The sequence below is a fragment of the Scyliorhinus canicula genome, chromosome 13 (assembly GCF_902713615.1).
Source record: "Scyliorhinus canicula chromosome 13, sScyCan1.1, whole genome shotgun sequence".
Taxonomy (NCBI): Eukaryota; Metazoa; Chordata; class Chondrichthyes; order Carcharhiniformes; family Scyliorhinidae; genus Scyliorhinus; species Scyliorhinus canicula.
In genome coordinates, this window is record NC_052158.1 from 67,817,553 (window position 1) to 67,839,859 (window position 22,307).

Sequence of the window (22,307 nt, forward strand, 5' to 3'; positions counted from 1 at the left end):
CGAATTTCCGGTAGAAGCCACTCATGCTCAGAAATCTCAAAACTTCTCTCCTCATTGATGGTATTGGAACCTCACCAATAGCCTTTGTTTAAATATTCCATCGGGCCATCCGACCATGTCCAATTGTCTGGCCTAAGAATGTGACTTGAGTTTTCGGAAATCTATTTTTAGCCATATTTACCACCAATCCAGTCTCCTGTCGTGATCAGGTTATAAAATCCTGACCTTGGAGTTCTATTGTGAAGAAAACCTGAAAGGTAGCACCTCCCATGACTTCAGGACATGTTGAAGCATTTTGCAACACTGAACTACAGTTTGGAGTGTAGTCACTGTTGTAATGCAGGACAATCTGTTTTTTGGTGGATCGCGAAGGGGAACTCAGTTTAATGAAAAGGTTGCTCTGATCAAGCAGAACTCCTTCAGTACTGTAACAGGGAGTCCACTGAAAATTCCTGATTGTACAGATTTCTGATTCAGGGGAGGGGAGCTAACATTGAGCCAGGACTGATGAGAGTCTCCTCTCACTCGACTTGGATCATAAATGCAATGCTGATTGATCTCAATATGTTTGTCAGTTGTTGCGCTGGTTACAGGTGCTGGATGGTGGGGCGGCACAGTGGCGCAATGGTTAGCACTGCTGCCTCGCAGCGCTGAGAACCCGGGTTCAATTCCGGCCCTGGGTCATTGCCCGTGTGGAGTTTGCACATTCTCCCCGTGTTTGCGTAGGCCTCACTCCCGCAACCCAGAGGTGTATAGGGTAGGTGAATTGGCCACACTAAATTGTTCCTTCATTGGAAATTGGAAAAAAAAAGAATTGGGTACTTAAAATTTATTTTTCTTTAATTGCTGGATGGTCAGTATGGGAAGTGGAGCAGGGATAGGCAGTACAAGGTCAGACATTGCACTGAGTGGGCAATTATAATGGAGTTAGTGATTCAGATGCACGTCCATTTCAGTGGAAGAGAAGGAAAGGCTTGAAGAAGTATTTAAACAATGCAATGCCTGTTTAACATGAGTTCGTGATTACTGAAGCTGTTAGGGTGGCTAGAACCCCCCCCCCCCCCCCCCCCCCCCCCAATCACCCCAACCTTGGGTTTGGTAAGCCATTATACCACCCATACCTCTCACTGGGACAGGCATTGCCATTGGTCATGAGATCCGAGGCATGGAGGAATGGTGGCAAGGCTGAATGAAAGAATCGAGTTGTTAAAGATGAGAGAAAACATGAGTAAAGGGTCAACAGCACTGGAATTAACACATTGCTTCTCCACAGGGGGCAATTCTCGGACGGCCATGGTGGCGGCCCTTAGTCCAGCCGACATCAACTACGATGAGACGCTCAGCACTCTGAGGTAAGGAACAGGCAAGCTCCCGCAGCCTGAGGGGAGGTGTTGAGGGGGTGGGGGGGAGGGGAGGGGAGGGGGAGCAGTGGGTTTAAGGCAAATGGAGGGAATGGATTACAGAAGGACTGGGGTGTGGGTGGAGGTGTGGGGGCTGGGTTAAGATCTTGAAGGAGGGCGGGACAAAATTAAGGACTTGGTCAGAGAGAAGCTGTGTTCGGGGAAAGCGATCAGGTTCCAGCAGGGTGAAGATAATGACACACCTGTTTGAGTTGAGGACTAGTTGCTGTTACCTTCGCATCTCTTTCTCTGGCCCCTAACCCTGCACAGCAAACACCCTCTGCTTTATTCTGCTGCTTAGGTACGCTGACCGTGCTAAACAGATTCGCTGCAATGCAGTTATTAACGAGGATCCCAACAACAAGCTGATCCGAGAGCTGAAGGATGAAGTTTCCAGATTGAGAGACCTGCTCTGTACACAGGGACTGGGTGACATTATCGATCGTAAGCAACAGCGTATCATTGAGTCACAGGAAATGTTAGACTTTGCCCCCACCCCAATCCTCCTTTCATTCCCCCCCTCCCCCCAATCCCCCCAAAAAGCAGATGTTTTAACACCATCATTGCTCACAGGTGATCTCGGAGCGAGGGTGTGACTGTTCACATTGCCTGCGTTTGAGGCTTAGCTGGTTGTAGCTTCATGTGAACTGTTCAGGTCACCCGAAAGGCAGGTGTAATTGCAGATTTCAGCCTGCAACTCCCTGCCCGGCTTTCTTCCTCTTTTAATAACCGGATTGTTTTATATCTGTAGCTAACTCTGCAATACATGGCATGTGATAACAAGAGCCAGATTTCTTGTAGAGCTGGGAAGACTGCTCAGGCCTTTCAAAATGGTCGGAGGGATGCAGATGTGGAAGTCCCACCCCCATTTCTGACAGATCTGACAAAAGGGGGAAGGGTGTGATTGACACAGGAGGGAAGCCCAATCTCGTCACAGAATTCAAACAGATCCCATTTTGGCTGTTGCGAGGGCCTTAACCTGCAGTGTGGGAGTCAGAATTGATGGAGTAAATGCAAACACTTTTGCAGGGTGGATAATGTCTGGAAATCTGTCATGATCTGAAGGGTTTTCAATCCTTTGCCCTTTAAACTTTTGCTTTTTTTTTAAAATTTAGAATATCCAATTCATTTTTTCCAATTAAGGGGCAATTTAACGTGGCCAATCCACCTAACCTGCACATCACTGTGTAGGCAGCAATGCTAATCACTGTGCCACCGTGCCGCCCCCGCCCTTTAAACTTAAGGACACAGATACTGTTGTCACTGTGAGTTAACTTCCTTCCGCCTTCGGACAACTTTGATTGACAGGCCATCTGCTGCAGTTTAAAAAGGAACAGTAGCATCTGGCCGTGTAATTTCAACAGTGTTCTATGTTGAATTTTCCTCAAAGGCTATTGTTATGTCATTACATGCTTGGTTGAGGTTTATAAGCTAAAATTATATCTGCAGGATGTTCTGAGTTCACAATTTGATTCACAGTTTAAAGAATCTATGAAAGGATGAGCTATCTTTGGTGTTGGGTCCAAATAGATATTTGCTATTAACCAGATTAACCACTTGAGGAGATTTAGCAGTTGTGAATGTGTTCCATTATTGGGAGTTTTTTTTTTCACTCTCAGGCACATAGGGGTAGAGCTGTATTATATTGTTACAAATTTCTGACAAGGGGGTGGTGGGGGTCCGGGATGAGGGCTAGAGGGATTAACATCTTTGGAAACGACTGGAACCATGAGGCGGGCCTTTTGACCAGCCTGCCTTGACAGCCGTGGCTGGTTACAATTTGTTTTATCGGGTCAGCAGGCCCAATTCCATCCTATAAACCCCCATTTGCAACTCCTCCCTCCCTGGATTGAAAATCAGAAGATTCAGGGTACTGCCTACCCAGACGGATTCGATAAAATTTCTTGACTTGGCCTTGGTAGCCAAAATCCATCCTTTGATGAGTGATGTTTAATATTAACGTTTTAATGTGACCTTTTGGTGCATGCGCTACTTTCCAGTCTCACATTACGTGGAAGATAACAAATGCTCAGAACATGGTCCTCAGATTGAAAATAATGGCGAGCCACGAGTAGGGCTGAAGACAGTGCCCGGGGTTCACTCTCGTATGGGAAGGAAATCCGAGAATTCTGTCTCCCTAATTCCTGGCTGATCCACATTGAAGGATGCCCCCCACTCCTACCCATAAACCTGACACAACATGCAGCTCAAGAAAATCTTAGCCAAGGGTTCATTTAAAAACAGGGCCAATACATATTAAATGAGCACCAAACTCATTCCTGCTAAATCAAAATGAATTGAAAACCAGAGGGTGAAAGATTCCTACCCCTGGTTCCTATTTGCAACTAACGTGCTTCGAATTTGTGGAAAAAACACTTAGCAGAGTCTTTGCAAACACATTTATGATGTAATTGCCATAGCAACAAAAGGACTCGTTATCACGCACATGGTCAAGTCAATATTAATGTGAGATGGGAGGGAGTGTTTTTTTTAACCGTGTTTTGTTGCGTGTTGTCATGACCTCTTTTCCTATCCCCTACCTCTTCCTGCAGTTTCTTCAAACCTTTTTCCATCTCTTCAGTGTTTCCTCCGAGCCAATTTACTCTCTGTATTCTGTTTTATAAAAGCAAACGCAAGTTGTTCCCTTCTTTCTGTGGATGTGTTTGTCAAGCTGTTTTCTGTACTCTGACCTCTCACCCTTGTTTCCTTTCTCTGATCTCTCAGTGACTCCGGTGCCTGATGTCAAAAGAAGCGGAAGAAAATGTGTGTAAATAGTTGGCGTAGCACAGTAGCAGCTTGTGATGCTTTCCTCATGCGCACATGCACACACACACAACCACCCTCACAAAGCAGCATGAGATAAAGAGACCTTTCATCCTATTTCCCTAGGTTCAATTGTCATTGTTAAGGGCGATGGCCAAAAGGCCCACATACGGGCGCAACATTGGTTAATTTCCCCATTTCCAGTAAGGGGCTCAATGTTGCAATTAGGAGCCAGAGCCCTGGCTGAATTACTTCTGTTGAGGTGTGTGTGTGCTTGTTTCTATACCTGATGTGTTTGTGTCTCTCTATACCTGGTGTGATTGTGTGTGTCTCTCTATACCTGGTGTGTGTGTGTGTGTCTCTATACCTGATGTGTGTGTGTCTCTATACCTGGTGTGTGTGTGTGTCTATACCTGGTGTGTGTGTGTGTCTATACCTGGTGTGTGTGTGTGTCTCTCTATACCTGGTGTGTGTGTGTCTCTATACCTGGTGTGTGTGTGTGTCTATACCTGGTGTGTGTGTGTGTGTGTATCTTTCTATACCTGATGTGTGTGTGTGTGTCTCTCTATACCTAGTGTGTATGTGTCTATACCTGGTGTGTGTGTGTCTCTATACCTGATGTGTGTGTGTGTGTCTCTCTATACCTAGTGTGTGTGTGTCCCTATACCTGGTGTGTGTGTGTATCTTTCTATACCTGATGTGTGTATGTGGATGTGTCTTTCTATACCTGGTGTGTTTGTGTGTGTCTTTCTATACCTGCCATGTTTGTGTGTGTGTGTGTGTCTTTCTATACCTGCTGTGTTTGTGTGTGTCTTTCTATACCTGGGCCGGGATTCTCCTCTACCCGGCGATGCGGGGGGTCCCGGAAGTCTCCGCACCTTTAGGGGCCAAGCCCAACATTGAGGGGCTAGGCCCGCGCCGGAGTGGTTGGTGCTCCGTCGGCTGGCGTGGAAGGCCTTTGGCGCCACGCCAGCCGGGGTCGAAGGGACTTCACCGGCTGGCGGAAGTCCGCGCATGCGCCGGAGCGTCAGCGGCTGCTGATGTCATCCCCGCACATGCGCAGGGGAGGGGGTCACTTCCGCCTCCGCCATGGTGAAGACTATGGCGAAGGCGCAAGTTAAAGAGTGCCACCACGGCACAGGCCCGCCTGCCGATCAGTGGGCCCCGATCGCAGGCTGGGCCACCATGGGGGCACCCCCCGGGGCCAGATCATCCCATACCACCCCCAGGACCCCAGAGCCAGTCCGCGCCGCCTGCTCCCGCCGGTAAGGTAGGTGGTTTGATCCACACCGGCGGGAGAAGCATGACAGCGGCGGGACATCAGCCCATCGTGGGCCGGAGAATCGCCGGGTGGGGCCGTCGACCGGTGTGGCACGATTCCCGCCCCTGCCGAATCTCCGGTGCCGGAGATTTCGGGACACGGCGGGGGCGGGATTGACGCCGGCCCCCGGCGATTCTCCGACCCGGTGGGGGGTCGGAGAATCCCGGCCCTGGTGTGTGTGTATTTGTGTACGTGTTTCTATACCTGGTGTGTTTGTTTGTGTCTGTGTGTCCCTCTATACCTGGTGTGTGTCTCTCTCAATACCTGGTGTGTTTGTGTGTATATGTCTCTATATCTGGTGTGTTTGTGTGTGTGTCTCTCTCCAATGTATGGTGGGTGAATGTGTGCCTTTCTATACCTGGTGTGTGTGCGTCTCTATATCTGGTTTGTGTGTGTCTCTCTATACCTGGTGTGTGTATGTGTCTTTCTATACCTGGTGTGTATGTGCTTGTGTGGTGTGTCTTCTATACCTGGTGTGTGTGTCTTCTATACTTGGTGTGTGTGTATCTTTCTATACCTGGTGTGTGTGTGTATCTTTCTATACCATGTGTGTGTGTGCGTGTAAATGTGTGTATCTTTCTATACGTGGTGTGTGTGTATCTTTCTATACCTGGTGTGTGTGTATCTTTCTATACCTGGTGTGTGTGTATCTTTCTATACCTGGTGTGTGTGTATCTTTCTATACCTGGTGTGTGTGTTTCTTTCTATACCTGGTGTGTGTGTATCTTTCTATACCTGGTGTGTGTGTATCTTTCTATACCTGGTGTGTGTGTATCTTTCTATACCTGGTGTGTGTGTATCTTTCTATACCTGGTGTGTGTGTATCTTTCAATACCTGGTGTGTGTGTGTCTCCATGTGTGTTTGTGTTTTTTAAAATTCATTTTACGGGATGTGGGCATCGTTGGTTACGCCAGCATTTATTGCCCATCCCTAGTTGCCCTTCAGAAGGTGGTGTTGAGTTACCTTCTTGAATCGCTGCAGTCTCTGAGGTGTAGGTACAGGTTTGCTGTTAGGGAGTTCCAGGATTTTGCCCCAGCGACCGTGAAGGAGCAGCAATATATTCCCAAGTCAGGGTGGTGAGTGACTTGGAGTGTAACCTCCAGGTGGTGGGTTTCCCAGGTATCTGCTGCTCTTGTCCTTCTGGATGTTAGTGATCGTGGGTTTGGAAGGTGCTGTCTAAGGAACCTTGGCGAGTTCCTGCAGTGCATCTTGTAAATAGTACACACGACTGTCACTGTTCATCGGTGGTGGAGTGTTTGAATGTTTGTGGAAGGGGGAGCAATCAAGCGGGCTGCTTTGTCCTGGATGGTGTTGAGCTTCTTGAGTTTTGTTGGAGCTGCACTCATCCAGGCAAGTGGAAAGTATTCCATTACATTCCTGACTTGTGCCTTGTAGATGGTGAACAGGTTTTGGGAGGGGGCGGGGGTGAAGAGGTCAATTTCTCTCTATAGGATTCTTAGCCTTTGCCCTGCCACAGTATTAATATAAGAACATAAGAACTAGGAGCAGGAGTAGGCCATCTGGCCCCTCGAGCCTGCTCCGCCATTCAATGAGATCATGGCTGATCTTTTGTGGACTCAGCTCCACTTCCGGCCCGAACATCCCTTTATTCTTCAAAAACTGTCTATTTTTAATCTTTAAAATATTCAATGACGGAGCCTCTACTGCTTCACTGGGCAATGAATTCCATAGATTCACAACCCTTTGGGTGAAGAAGTTCCTCCTAAACTCGGTCCTAAATCTACTTCCCCTTATTTTGAGGCTATGCCCCCTAGTTCTGCTTTCACCCGCCAGTGGAAACAATCTGCCGCATCTATCCTATCTATTCCCTTCATAATTTTATGTTTCTATAAGATCCCCCCTCATCCTTCTAAATTCCAAAGAGTACAGTCCCAGTCTACTCAACCTCTCCTCGTAATCCAACCCCTTCAGCTCTGGGATTAACCTCGTGAATCTCCTCTGCACACCCTCCAGTGCCAGTACGTCCTTTCTCAAGTAAGGAGACCAAAACTGAACACAATACTCCAGGTGTGGCCTCACTAACACCTTATACAATTGCAGCATAACCTCCCTAGTCTTAAACTCCATCCCTCTAGCAATGAAGGACAAAATTCCATTTGCCTTTTTAATCACCTGTTGCACCTGTAAACCAACTTTTTGCGACTCATGCACTAGCACACCCAGGTCTCTCTGCACAGCAGCATGTTTTAATATTTTATCATTTAAATTAAAATCCCGTTTGCTGTTATTCTTACCAAAATGGATAATTACCAATATGGCTAGTCCAGTTCAGTTTCTGATCAATGGTAACCCCCAGGATATTGGTTGCGGGGAAATCAGTAATGCTAATGCCATTGAATGTCATGGGACGATGATTAGATCCTCTCTTGTAGGCAATGGGCATTGTGTGTGTGTGTGTATATGTTCCTCTATACCTGGTGTGTTTGTGTGTCTCTATATCTGGTGTGTGTGTCTGTCTCTTTACCTGGTGTGTGGTTTGTGTCTCTATACCTGGTGTGTTTGTGCATGTGCCTCTCTATATGAAAATGAAAAATGAAAATCACTTCTGTCACGAGTAGGCTTCAATGAAGTTACTGTGAAAAGCCCCCAGTCACCACATTCCGGCGCCTGTCCGGGGTGGCTGGTACGGGAATCGAACCGTGCTGCTGGCCTGCTTGAAAAGCCAGCGATTTAGCCTAGTGAGCTAAACCAGCCCCATATCTGGTGTGTTTGTGTGCGTATGTGTGTCTCTATACCTTGTGCGTTTGTGTGTGTGTCTATATCTGATGCGTTTGTGTGTCTCTCTATATCTGGTATGTTTGTGTGTGTGTGTGTGTGTGTGTGTCTCTATGCCTGGTGTGTGTGTGTGCGTGTTACTATTGGTATGGTTATAGTGTCCTCCACCATGAACCGTGAGACACAATATTGATATAGTATTTCTGTGTTCCCCATTATTAACCCCCTAGTATCGTCCTCTAAGGGACGAACATTGACTTTAGCTACTCTTCCTTTTTATATACTTATAGAATCTTTTGCCATCCTGTTTTATATTGTGTGCTAGGTTCCCTTCATAATTTACCTTTGATCTTTTAATTACTTTTTTAGTAACCCTGCATTGGTCTTTAAATGTTTCCTAATCCTCCAGCCTGTCACTAATATTTGTAATATGATAAGCCTTAGTTTTTATCTTTATGTTATCTTTATCCTCCTTGCTTAGCTATGGATGTATTTTCTCCCTCTTACAATGTTTCTTCCTACTTGGAATATATTTTAGTTGGGAGGAATTTTTTATCTCCTTAAATGTCTACCACCGTTTACCAACTGTCCTGCCTTTTAGTCTTTCTGCCAAATCCAATAGAGCCAAATTTTTCCTTATGCGTATACAATTACCTTGGTTAAACATTGGAACATGAGTGTGGGACTCAAGTTTATTGCCTTCAAAATGAATTTTAAATTCAGTCATGCAATATTCACTCTTTCCGAGAGGATCCTTTACTACAAGATCATTAATGAATCCCATCTCATTGCACAATACTAAACCCTAAACAGCCTGCTCCCTGGTTGATTCGACAATATAGTGTTCCAAGAAACAATCTCTAATGCACGTTATGAACTCCCCCTTGAGGCTACCTTTGCCAATTTGATGAATCCAGTCTATGTGCATATCCAAATCATCCATGATTATTGTCGTACTTCTCTTACAAGCCCCCAGTGCTTCCAGTGTCCTACTGTGGAACTACTATCAGGGGACCTTTAGATTATTCCCACCAGGGATATCGTTCCCTTACTATTTCTACACAGACGGATTCTACGTCTTGATCTCCAGGGCCAATGTAATTTCTCATTGTAGCATTGATTCCTTCCTTTACTAACAAAGCTACACAACCTCCTTTTCCTTTCTGCCTATCCTTCCAAAACACTGAGTACCCTTGGATATTCCACTCCCAGAACTGGTCTCCTTGTAACCATGTTTCCGTAATCACCACTAAATCATATGCCATTGACTTTATTTGGCTGTTAATTAATTAATGTTATTCCAAAAGCTAAACACATTCACATCCCACTGGTGTCTTCATGGTGGAAGACACCAGTGGGATGCCCGAGCTCCAGGAGAACCAGGGGGCAGAGGTGAGTGCAGTGACCATTACTAAGGAGAAGGTTCTGGGGAAACTGAAAAGTCACCTGGACCGGATGGACTACACCCCAGTGTCTAAAGAGATAGCTGAGGAAATTGTGGAGGCATTAGTGATGATCTTTCAGGAATCACTGGAGGCAGGAAGGGTCCCAGAGGACTGGAAGGTGGCTAATGTAACACCACTGGTTAAGAAGGGAGGGAGGTAGAAGTCGGGAAATTATAGGCCGGTTAGCCTGACTTCGGTCATTGGTTAGATTTTAGTGTCTGTTATTAAAGATGACATCGCGAAGCACTTGGAAGAGCATTATAAAATAGGACTGAGTCAGCACTGCTTTGTCAAAGGGAGGTTGTGTCTGACAAATCTGTTAGAGTTCTTTGAGGAGGTAACAAGCAAGTTACACAAAGGAGAACCAGTGGACGTGATTTATTTAGATTTCCAGAAGGCCTTTGACAAGGTGCCGCATAGGAGACTGTGAAATAAGTTAAGAGCTCATGGTGTTCAGAGTGAGATCCTGGCATGGATAGAGGATTGGCTGACTGGCAGAAGGCAGAGAGTGGGGATAAAGGGGTCTTTTTCAGGATGGCAGCCTGTGATTAGTGGTGTGCCTCAGGGATCTGTGCTGGGACCACAACTTTTTACAATATGCATTAATGATCTGAAAGAATTAATGTACTGCAAAATGAAATGAAAATCGCTTATTGTCACAAGTAGGCTTCAAATGAAGTTACTGTGAAAAGCCTCTAGTTGCCACATTCCAGCGCCTGTTCGGGGAGGCTGGTACAGGAAGGCACTGTTGCTAAGTTTGCAGATGATACAAAGATCTGTAGAGGGACAGGTAGTATTGAGGAAGCAAGGGGACTGCAGAAGGACTTTGACAAGCTAGGAGAATGGGCAATGAAGTGGCAAATGAAATACAATGTGGAAAAGTGTGAAGTTGTGCACTTTGGAAGGAGGAATCTAGGCATAGACTATTTTCCAAATGGGGAAATGCTTCAGAAAGCAGAAGCACAAAGGGATTTGGGAGTCCTTGTTCACGATTCTCTTAAGGTTAATGTGCAGGTTCAGTCGGCAGTTAAGAACGCAAATGTAATGTTAGCATTCATGCCAAGAGGGCTAGAATACAAGACCAGGGATGTACTTCTGAGGTTGTATAAGGCTCTGGTCAGACCCCATTTGGAGTATTGTGAGCAATTTTGAGCCCTATATCTAAGGAAGGATGTTCTGGCCTTGGAAACGGTCCAGAGGAGGTTCAGGAGAATGATCCCTGGAATGAAGAACTTGTCATATGAGGAACGTTTGAGAACTCTGGGTCTGTACTCGTTGGAGTTTAGAAGGATGAGGGGGGGATCTTATTCAACCTTACAGGATACTGCGAGGCCTGGATAGAGTGGATGTGGAGAGGATGTTTCCACTTGTAGGAAAAACTAGAGCCAGAGGATACCATCTCAGACTAAAGGGACGATCCTTTAAAACAGAGATGAGGAGGAATTTCTTCAGTCAGACGGTAGTGAATCTGTGGGACGCTTTGCCGCATAAGGCTGTGGATGCCAATTCACTGAGTGTCTTTAAGACAGAGATAGATAGGTTCTTGATTAATAAGGGTATCAGGGGTTATGGGGAGAAGGCAGGAGAATGGGGATGAAAAACATCAGCTATGATTTTTAAAAATAAATTTAGAGCACCCAATTCATTTTTTCCAATTAAGGGGCAATTTAGTGTGGCCAATTCACCTACCTACACATCTTTTTGGGTTGTGGGGACGAAACCCACGCAAACACAGGGCGAATGTGCAAAGTCCACATGGACAGTGACCCAGAGCCGGGATTGAATCTGGGACCTCGGCGCTGTGAGGCAGCAGCACTAACCACTGCGCCACCGTGCTGCCCAATATCAGCCATGATTGAATGGTGGAGCAGACTCGATGGGCCAAGTGGCCTAATTCTGCTCCTATGTCTTATTGTCTTATGGTCTTATAGATACAAAGCCTTTAAGTTGGTCCTATTATTAAGTTTACCTATTCTTGTACGATTCCCTGGTGTAATATGACGTTCACACGCTCTGTCCCTTCCTTTCATTATCTGATAACAATTAACCTTATCATTAACCTGCACTCCGACCTTTTCATTATACTTTGCTTTTTAAAATAGCCATGCAACTGAACACCCCCCCCACCCCACTCCCGCTACTATCTGCAGCCCGAGTTATTTGATTTGTCAGGATGCTGGTCCTAGCATGATTCAGTTGAAGACAGTCCCAATTGAATAGCTCCTTCTTTCCCTGTCCCATTTCTCACACACCAATCTTTGAACCATGCATTTACCTTGTTAATCTTATTGACCCTATGCCAATTAGCTTGTGGCTCAGATAATGATACAGAGATTATTACCTTAATTTAGCACCTCACTGCTCAAACTATCTCCGCAGAACCTCTTTCCTTGTTCTACCTATATTGTTTGTACCTCCATGGACCACGTGAGATATGCTTAACCCTGGCACTAGGCAGGCAGTGCAGCCTTCGGGTCTTTCAATCTTGGCTACAGTGAACAGTGTCTATGCCCCTAACTATGCTATCCCTAACTACGACTATATTTATTTTTTTCTCTCTTCACTTGAATGCCTCTCTGTACCAAGGTGCTGTGGTCAGTTGGCATATCTTCTCCACTGCCCCCATTGTCCACACAGGGAATAAGAATCTTGAACCTGTTGGACAATGATAGGGGCTGGGTCTCCTGTAGTGCTACCTCTTGGATTCTTCTACCTGCCTCACTTGAAATCAGACCTTCCTGTTCCTGACCACTGGCCGAATTCAAGGTAGTTAATGTAAGGGGTGCAACTGCCTCCTGAAACACAGCGTCCAGGTAACCGTCCGCCTCCCTGATGTGTTGCAATATCTAAAGCTCAGACTCCAACTCATAACTCTGAGCTGAAGTTCCTCGAGCAACCAACAGTTGCTACAGACGTGCTCGCTGTGAACCACAACGGGGTCCACCATCTCCCACATGCTGCAGCTACAACACATTGCCTGGCTTTCCACCCCTAATTTATTTAATTAGATTTTCAATTTGTTTTTAATTTTCCTACTGATCTTTAATTTTTAGTCTGTATGTTTTTCCTACCTAGCCTTCAATCTCAAAACAAGTCAGAAAAGGTACCAATCACTTACCTATGATATCAGACAGGCCTATTCATTCGATGTAGGATTTCTGCAACTTATCATCCCAGCTCTCTGGCCTTAGTCTGCTCTTGCCCACACTGACCTGTGGACGGTGTGAAGGAAACAAGAGACAGCAATACCTCCCTTCCACTCATTTCCAAACTCCCACACTTACCTGAACGTCCGACATCCACTCTATGCAGCTAGCACTCGGTGCTGAGTAGCACTCTAGGCCTACTTTCCTTCCTTCTCTATGCCTCTATTTATAAAGCCCAGGATCCTGTAGCCTTATTACAACTTTCTCAACCTGCCCGGCTACCTTCAAAGATTTGTGCTCATATACTCCCAGGTTCTTCAGTTCCTGCACCGCTTTTAGAATGATCTAGTTTAGTTTAGATTGCTCTTCTCATTCTTCCTACCAAAATGGATCTCTTCACACTTCTCTGCATTAAATTTCATCTGTCACGTGTCTGCCCAGCTTACCAGCCTGTCTGTGTCCTATTGAAGCCTATCCTCCTCACAGTTCACAGCACTTGCAGATTTGACGTTCTCTGAAAGTTTTGAGACTGTGCCCAGCAAACCCAAGTTTTGGCCATCAATAATTGTCCTAGTCCAGTCCATAAGGAACGCCACTGGACTCATTCCTCCAGTCTGAAAAGCAACCATTCCCCACCTGTGTTTCCTATTACTCAGCCACCTTCCGAACCATGCTGCCACTGCCCCGTGTGACTAATGGGGTTCAACTTTGTTGGCAATTATGTGGCATTTATTATGCACCCTTAGGACATCCATGTACACAGTATCAACCCCATTATTCTCATCAAGCCTCTCGGTTACTTCATCAAAAAAACTCAGTCAAGTTGTTTGTCTTTGAGAAATCTGTGCTGGTCTTCCTTAATTAATTCTCAGTTGTCCAGGTGATTGTTGATTTTCTACAGAGTTATCCTCTCTAAAAACACTTTCCCACCAGCCAGGTTAAACTGGTTGCTGGATGTTGCAGTCTCTGTTGACCCGCCCACCCCGTGTATAAAAGGCACTGGAAGATTATGGCCGCAATGCCTCTGCAATATTCTCCCTTACTTCCCTCAATCTCCTCAGAAGCATCCCATCCGGATTTGTTGAATTACCGCCTTTCAACTTTGTCAAATTTTAGCCCGTACGGTGTCTCAATTACCTCCTCTTTCACTAAGGAGCATCCCAGCCTCTTGCACTGGTGGGATCTTCCAGTGCTGCCAGTGAGAGTGGAGATTTCAATGGCTCGCCAGCCATGCAGCGGAGGGCATTGTGTGTCTAATGACAGATACAAGGTACTCATTTAGTACCTCAGCTGCAGCCACTGCCTCCATGCGTAGATCTCTTTTTGTTCCCTAATTCGCCCCTCACCGCCTCTTACTACCCTTTTACATAAACTTGTAGAAGACTTTTGGATTCCCTATTGGTGACTGCTGGTCTCTTCTCAGACTCGCTCCTTCCCTCCCTTAATTTCTATTTTCGGTTCCCTTTTTAACATCTTTATATTCAACCGGTTTTAGATTGTATCTATTGTAATATCTATTGTACACGTCCCTTTTCTGCTTAATCTTACTCTCTATCGCTTTTGTCCCTCAGGGAGTACTGGTTTTGGTTGCCTTAAGTGTGTGTGTGTGTGTGTGTTTTGTGTGTGTGTGCGTGTGTGTGCAATTGTGTGTGTGTGATTACATGTGTGATCGTACGTGAGTGTGTTTGCGTGTGTACGGTCCACAGTTATCGGGGCCAGAATTACAACATAGAAATGACAGATTTTAAAAAGCTATCAAAGGAAATATTTGCACTTCTATGAGATAAGAGCAGGGTCATAGGGATGGTTGGCTAGCTGGCTTAGGTGCAAATGAGTTGAATGGCCTCCTCCCTGCTGTATGATTCTATGAATTAACGTCTTCTCTTGCTGTTGTGGACCAGATTACTGCGCTGGCTTCTCGGGATGCTTTCTCCCATGCTGCAACTGACAGGCTTCTGCACTGCTACCCCGCTACAGACCTGAGCAATGGCCAGTTCCCCACTACAGGTTTGAGCAATGGCCACTCTCCCACTGCAAAGTGTGCCTTGTGCCCTATGGCCCTGACCTCCTACATAACTCTGTTTACATCCACCCATGTTAGTGCGCTGTTAGACATACATAAAGTTCACAGATTTTTAACTCGAGTACCAATTCACCCAATAAATGAAATTTTCTGTCGTTCATTCCCCAGCCAGTGTGTGCAATTTGATCTCCTGCCTTTCTCTCTCGTACTTTTCATTGCTCCTCTCCTGAGCTACTGACTCTGGCTGAGGCAGAAAAAGGATCTGTTTATTCTAAATCTGCTCTTTATTTGGAAAAACACCCTGAAAGTAATAGATACATTGGACAGTTATCAGTGTTCAAAGATTTGGATCTACAAGCAGTTTGCTGCATTGTACTGACAAAGTACATTGAAAAATTGTTGTGAAAGTATATATCAGAATCAGTGACATAAAATGAATAGGACAACAACAGCAACTTGCATTTATATAGCGCCTTTGACATAATAAAACGCCCCAAGGCATTTTGCAGGAGCTTAATCAAACACAATTTGATACCGAGCCAAAGAGAGGAGAGGTGGCTAAAAGCTTGGTCAAGGAAGTAGGTTTCAAGGAATGACTTAATAGGGAAAATGGTTGAGAGCCAGAGAGGTTTAGTGCGGGAATTTCAGAGTTTAGGGTCTCGCAGCCGAAGGCATGGCTGCTAATGGTGAGGCTATGAAAATTAGGAGGGAATTGGAAGACCGAGATCTGGAAGGGTTGCAGGACCAAACCATGACTAAAGACCAACAAACACTTTCCCTGCTCAAAAACCAAGGGACAGAACACAGGTCATGGATTGAGCCTTTTCCTGAGAGGGTTACCACACTCTTGCACCTCACATGCTACTGCAATGCTTCTGCTGTGCATCACCCTCCTGCTGTGTGCGTGTGTGTGCTCCACCTTTGTCTTTCTTGCTCTCTGTGTCTAATGTCAGTATTGTTTACATAGAACGCAATGTATGTTTACTGAATCTCACTCAGCCACAACTGACACACAGCACAGTCGCTTTGCTGTTGGTGGACTTTGATATTACAGGGTTTTTCAGGCAAGCTGGATAGGACATCTGGTTCCTATCTAACGAATCACACTGTACTCTGGCTATCACTAACACTGCAGGGCCACAGACACAGAGGCTGGTGGCACGGGAGACCCTCAAATCTGCTGTTTGGGTTGAGGACACAGCTCCTGCATTGTAAATATGGAGAGATTGGAAATGGACTCTCACAGTGCACCCATGGAAATGGAGAGTTGAGTGTGGGGACTGTGGGACTGGGGAAGGGCAGTGGTATGAGACATAGGCTCAGTGTTCTCAAACATAAGCAAAAAACTGATGGGTGAGAAAGAACCTGTGCTAATGTATAGCACCGTGTCGCATCGCAGAACCTCCCAAAGTGCTCCCCAGCCAATACTTAATTGTTGTTAATTCGGCAGCTTTAGCTACCCATTTGGACACTGCAAGATCCCATATATAACAAATGAATGGCAAGTTAGGTGGCAGCAGTCGAGAGGAGTGTTGGTCAGGAGAATCTTTCAAATTGAAAATCAACATCGCATCACCGGGTAGATGAAGCCTTTGTTTAATATCTCGAATTGAAGTGAAATGAAAATCGCTTATTGTCACAAGTAGGCATCAAATGAAGTTACTGTGAAAAGCCCCTAGTTGCCACATTCCGGCACCTGTTCGGGGAGGCTAGTATGGGAATTGAACCGTGCTGCTGGCCTGCCTTGGTCTACTTTCAAAGCCAGCGATTTAGTCCTGTGCTAAACCAGCACCTCTGATAATGTAACATTCTCTCTGTACTACATTCAAATATTGGCCAAGGTTTTGGCCTTCAATATTCTATTTAGGAGTCAGCAACTCTTCCCCTGCCTCACACCACAGTTTCCAGGGGAATGCCTTTGATCGCTGCTTGAACCTTTTTACTGAGAGTTCTGCAGGAATTACAGTCGCAGATAATTTAATTCCCCTAGAATTTCAGGAGGGGAGGCCGGTTAGCTTAGTTTGTTGGATGGATAGCATATGGATCAGATTAACACCAGCAGCAGGGGGTCCAACCCCTGTTCCAACTGAGGTAGACTTGGGCCTGCCTCTCCACTCTACCCATCGCAGCACTGGCTATGGTTCAGCAAACCAGCACCAAGGACCTGCCTTTGGGCAGAGACCTTGAGAATTGCGGGACCAGTGTGTTCAGGTCCTGGAGTGGGATGTCAGTCCACAACCATCTGACTCTGAAGCAATTATGCTGCCAACTGAACAAATATGTGACTTGCGTTTAAAAGCGTCTATGGGAGTTGGTGAAGTAGAGGGTTCAACAGTCTCACTGCTACCTCGGGCAGGAAGCATTATGGAAAAAGGTTGTCCTTGAATAGAGTGGGCCTGTACTGGCTGAGGTTCAGGGGAATGAAAGGTGATCTAATTGAAACATGAGTCGAGAGGGCTTGGCAGAGAGAGGCTGAGAGGGCATTTCCTCTGACTGGACAGTGTAGAACCAGGGGGTCAGAGTTTGAGGATAAGGGAATAGTAATTTTAGACAGAGGTAAGGAGAAATGTTTTCACTAAAAGGGTTCTGAATTTTTGGAATTCCCGGAGACTGGATGCTCAGTCATTCGGAATTTTCAACATAACCATCAATGGATATTTTTGGGCTCTTTAAGGGAAGCAAGGAATAGGGGTTGGGACGGGAAAGTAGAGTTTCACATTAAATGGAGGCAGAGCAGACTCGAGCGTTCTGGCCCATTCTTGCCCCTATTTCTTATGTTCTCTGGGGAGTGGAACCAAAACTTTGTTGCTCCCAGTGCTTGGTTCTTTGTTCATGCCTGGTGAAGGATTCTCTCCTTATAATCTTTCAGAATACCGATGTTTTTGTAAAGGAAGAAAAATGAGGATTCAGCGGCCACCGAGGGCAACGTGACTCATTGCTGTCCTGATAGTATGTGCAAGACTTTGTCACAGCACCCCTCTTTAAGTACAGTGCCGAGTTTCTGGCCTGTTGTTTTGGGCCTATCTTGGAAGTCAATCTTGGGATCTTCTTGGTCCTTATGTCTCAAGATCACCAGAACAAATTGTCACCCAGGTGCATTCAGAAAGCTGCCAATGGGGATAATTATTTATGAGGATCCAACCACACGTAGGACAACCTGACAACTGTTTCTTTTTGTGGCTTCAGAAATAGAGAAACGTTTTTAGGTCACTGCCCAAGATTATATGACGATCCCTACACCACTTCTAGAAAAATCCTTCTTGATCCAGTTGATCCAATCAGCTGCTGATGCTGCTTGCATTGTGATTCCCTGAGAACTATAGCCAGGTTCTTGGGAGGTTGACCATAAGACCATAAGACATAGGAGCAGAATTAGGTCACTCGGCCCATCGTGTCTGCCCCGCCATTCAGTCATGGCTGATATTTTCTCATCCCCATTCTCCTGCCTTCTCCTCATAACCCCTGATCCCCTTGACGAGTCATAAGTGGGTGAGTTAGCATCAGTGCTCACTTTCTCCTCCAGGCTTATCACCTTCATGGTCTGCTACCCTCACACTATGCAATTGGTATTGTGTCAGTGCGGCTATGGTGACAGCGAGAGGTCAGTGGGGAAGTGGAAAGGATGCCCACCTCACATGGTGAAGAATATCTGAATTGTGACAGAATTATAATTCAAACGGAGAGCAAAAAGCACAGGGCGAGTGGGCAAAGATAACGCAGCAGGCAGCGCCAAGTAAATGGGCATTTGAAATTTCACAAGTTCATCCAGCTGATTGCTACGGGACCTCAGCACCGCACTTGGCTTCTGGTATTTTACTCCTACCAGGTAGATCAGAGACTTCCCAAAGAAAATTTCTGTGTCAATGAGTGACCATTCTAAGTTGTCAGAAATCATCAAAACCCACCAACAGTAAGCACATCCTAAGCGCTTGGGGTCACCAACCTGACTCCCCCCTCAAGCACTGATTCATTTTACACACGTTCATGGTGTCTGTCTGCTTTCTAACATATATTTCTCGCCCCGTTTTAGTTCATTTTGCCCGACTTTCATTTTTCTTTCTTTCCTTTTCCGTCTCTCTTTCTCCCCTTCCTCTCCCTCCCTCCCGCTTCCTTCCGTAGACGTGAACGATTTAGAGAATAATAATCGTAACCGCAGAATAGCAGCTGTCAATCAACGAGCTGACAATTTCTCCACAGTGTCCGGAATGGTGGTTGGAGTGAGCCCCTCGCCGTCGCTTTCTGCTCTGTCCAGCCGAGCGGGGTCCGTGTCCAGCCTGCACGACCGGCTCATGATTGCCCCCGGCAGCGAGGAAGCCATTGAACGACTGAAGGTAAACACTCTCAGACTGTAACAATAGGAGCGGGGGGGGGGAAACAAGGAAAATTGGAAATGCCAACGTTCATATTGAATGTATTAAATTGTTGATTTGAATAATAGTTACAGAAGATGAAAATGTAAATTTTGTGAAGTTTCCTCATTTAGCCAATAGACCAAAGGCAAAAACCAAAGGCCAGCAAGCAGCAAGTCTGTCTGTTTTATTGGTGACAAGAAATCAATTGATTGGCTTCCCTTGAAAGCCCGTTCATGGGTGCCTCTGATAAATGCCGCAGCTATTGTTATTTCCAGCTTCCCTTTGAGCCTTCACCTTGTGATTTCCTACGTAACAGCTTCTGAAACGTTTTCCACTGTGTTCAAACAGCCAGGACATGGCACTCGAGTATCAGCCTGCCCAGTGCAGCATCTTTACTGATACCATACTGCACATAGGTTAATCTGCCCAGAGTACTGCCTTGGCTGTCATGCTGTGTCCCATGTAGGCCTTGAGGAGGCCGACGGCTGAGTCAGTGGAAATGCCAGAACTCCGCTGATGAAGTGAATCGTCATTCCTTTTGAACCACTCAACTGGAAACCATCTCGAGACTTCGTTTAGGCAAGCTAGCCGTAATGGACAGGAGTCTCTCCTCCCAGTGAATTCAGTATAGCAGTGAGTTTCCCAGCAGCGGCCACACTAAATGTTAATTCTCTAGGGCTTGTTGCATGAGACATGTTGCCCACCTATCTTTCGGATAGCAGCTCTTTCAGGTTAGTTTTCAAAAAGCTTCCACTGATGTACATGAACAACTCTGCACCATGTCAACAGGAGACAGAGAAGATCATTGCTGAGCTGAATGAAACATGGGAGGAGAAACTTCGCAGAACAGAGGCCATAAGAATGGAGAGGTAAAATAAGACTTTAATCTCACTCCAGAATCTGTTATAACAAGGGAGTCTGTATCCAAGACCTTGTGAGAGCTTCACTGTGCAACTCTTGATTCCTTTGTTGGTATGGACAACGCACAAACAAACCATGTTGACCAGAAGCTCCGGTTCGATTCCCATATTTGTGCTGAATTAGTTGATCATGCTCAGGGGACAGTTGTTGTGCCAAACTTGACAGTGTTCTGTACCAGGCCTTAAATCCAAAGTATTTCTCCAAGTCCTACTGCCATGGAGATTAGGGCATTTACACGACAACGCCTTTATTTTAGTAACTAGATAAATCACTGTTAACCTTACACATCACACTCCTGCAAAAGGGAAAGTGAATCATGACCACGGGTCTGTGCTCCATATGAATTCATGCTGGAATCTTCCGCACCGCCCGCCACAAGAACGCCACTGGCAAGATTCCGGCAATGGAGAAGTCCATTGACTTCGGGTGGGATTCTCTGGCCTCGTCTGCCCGGTGACCGGAGAATCCCACCCACAGGCTTTTGTGAATGCCTGCCAGAAACATTGGGATACATTTCCAAATCACTTTTACTCAGTGTTAGGTTAATTTTGTGTTATTGGCCATCTGATGTAGAAAGAGTAAAATTTTCACTTCACAGGGACATGAGTTGGCCATTCTGTCCACCTGGAGCACTTGAGTAGACTAGGCTGACATTCCCTGGGGTTGAGAAGAATGATATATTATCTCATTGAAATGCATAAAACTCATAAGGAACTTGACCAGGTAAATGCAGAGAGAACGTGTTCTCCAGCTGGGGAATCTAACATGCGCCATTGGTGTGGGGAGGGGGGTGGGAAATCCTGCACATTAACTGAGCATAGCTGGGTTTGAAAGTTCCAAAGATTCGCAACCTAATGAGCATAGAAATTTCCCCTGATCTCAGTTCTAAAGAGCTGAACCCCTTATTCTGCTCCTAACTTTTTATGGAGCTCTGTCAGCGTGGATTTCTTTAAAGTGATATGGCAGCCACATCAGGACAGGACCATCCAGATCATAGAATCACTACAGTGAAGAAGAAGGCCATTCAGCCCATTGAGACTGCACCGGCCCTTCGAAAAAGCACACTATTTAGGCCCCCCCACCCCTCCCCCCAAATCCTATCCCCAGTAACCCCACCTCACGTTTTGGACATTAAGGGAAAATGTAGCATGGCCAAACCACCTAAACTGCACATCGTTGGACTGTGAAAGGAAAGCGGAGCACCCAGAGGAAACCCACACAGACACGGGAAAAATGTGTGAACACCACACAGACAGCCACCCAAGGGTAGAATTGAACCCGGGTCCCTGGTGCCGTGAGACAGAAGTTCTAACCACTGTGTCACCGTGCCGGCCAGGCCATCTGGGTGACACTCATGGACACCTTAGCAGAACTGTGAGAGCTGCCTTCTATCTCACTACAAATCTTCAACCGCCCACCAATTCAGCTCAAACTAAGACTTAAAAGCTCTCTACCTTACTAAGCCCCAGTTTCTAAGCAAACACCCACATGCTTATGCCCGTTTATTTATTCTTCACACTGTAGCCCACTCCAAACACAACAGAAAACAGTTTGAACTTCAACCAACCTCCACACATACAAACACCTTTGTCCAACACGAATCTAACTATGGATTTTACCCTTCCAGACACAGAAACATTAAATTCTAAACACACTTAAAACTATACCCTGGGCATGATTTTCCCAACCGCATTGTGCCCAGCATTGGTCCCATTATGTCGGGTGCACAGCGGAGAGACCAAAAATGGGTTTTGTGTCGGGTGGCGAGCCACACACGATGCACCCCACCAACTACTACTAGCGCAATCTGGATCATGCCCTCACTGAGCATATGGGATAAGCATATTCAAATGAGACAATAGGCTCATTTAAATATGTGCAGGCCATTTGAGGCTGCAGTCACCTGGTTCCCGGTATTTACCGGCCACACTGGCCAGGCCTCGCGAATTAGAACTGGTCTCCAGAAATGGAGAATAGACGTGATGGATATGCCCGGGGGCTTGGAGGCCATTCGAGCCCTGGATGATCGGGGACAGGGAGAACTGTACCCCTTATTTCTGATGTTTACCAATACAAATATAAATCCAATAAAACTACCTATATTTTCTTAATTAATTTTTAAAAAATTTGAGGTGGAGGGCGATTCTCCTCTTGCATTGTGCCTGCCGCACCTCCCGCTCTTCCTGAAGAATAGCGGGA

The 22,307-nt window shown here is 45.9% G+C and overlaps 1 protein-coding gene across 24 annotated transcripts in view; it reads left to right on the forward strand.

Moving 5' to 3' along the window:
* The window catches only part of kif1aa (kinesin family member 1Aa), a 397,377-nt gene that overhangs the window by 160,571 nt on the left and 214,499 nt on the right, over positions 1-22,307 (forward strand). For 12 of the 24 annotated variants that reach the window (XM_038816644.1, XM_038816646.1, XM_038816647.1 and 9 more), the window contains exons 12-16: positions 1,274-1,352; positions 1,702-1,844; positions 4,125-4,163; positions 18,955-19,166; positions 19,977-20,056. In XM_038816644.1, the coding sequence (XP_038672572.1) occupies positions 1,274-1,352; positions 1,702-1,844; positions 4,125-4,163; positions 18,955-19,166; positions 19,977-20,056 (553 nt within the window). The remainder of the gene's footprint in view (positions 1-1,273; positions 1,353-1,701; positions 1,845-4,124; positions 4,164-18,954; positions 19,167-19,976; positions 20,057-22,307) is intronic. The other 12 variants (XM_038816653.1, XM_038816654.1, XM_038816656.1 and 9 more) reach the window with 3 other exon arrangements.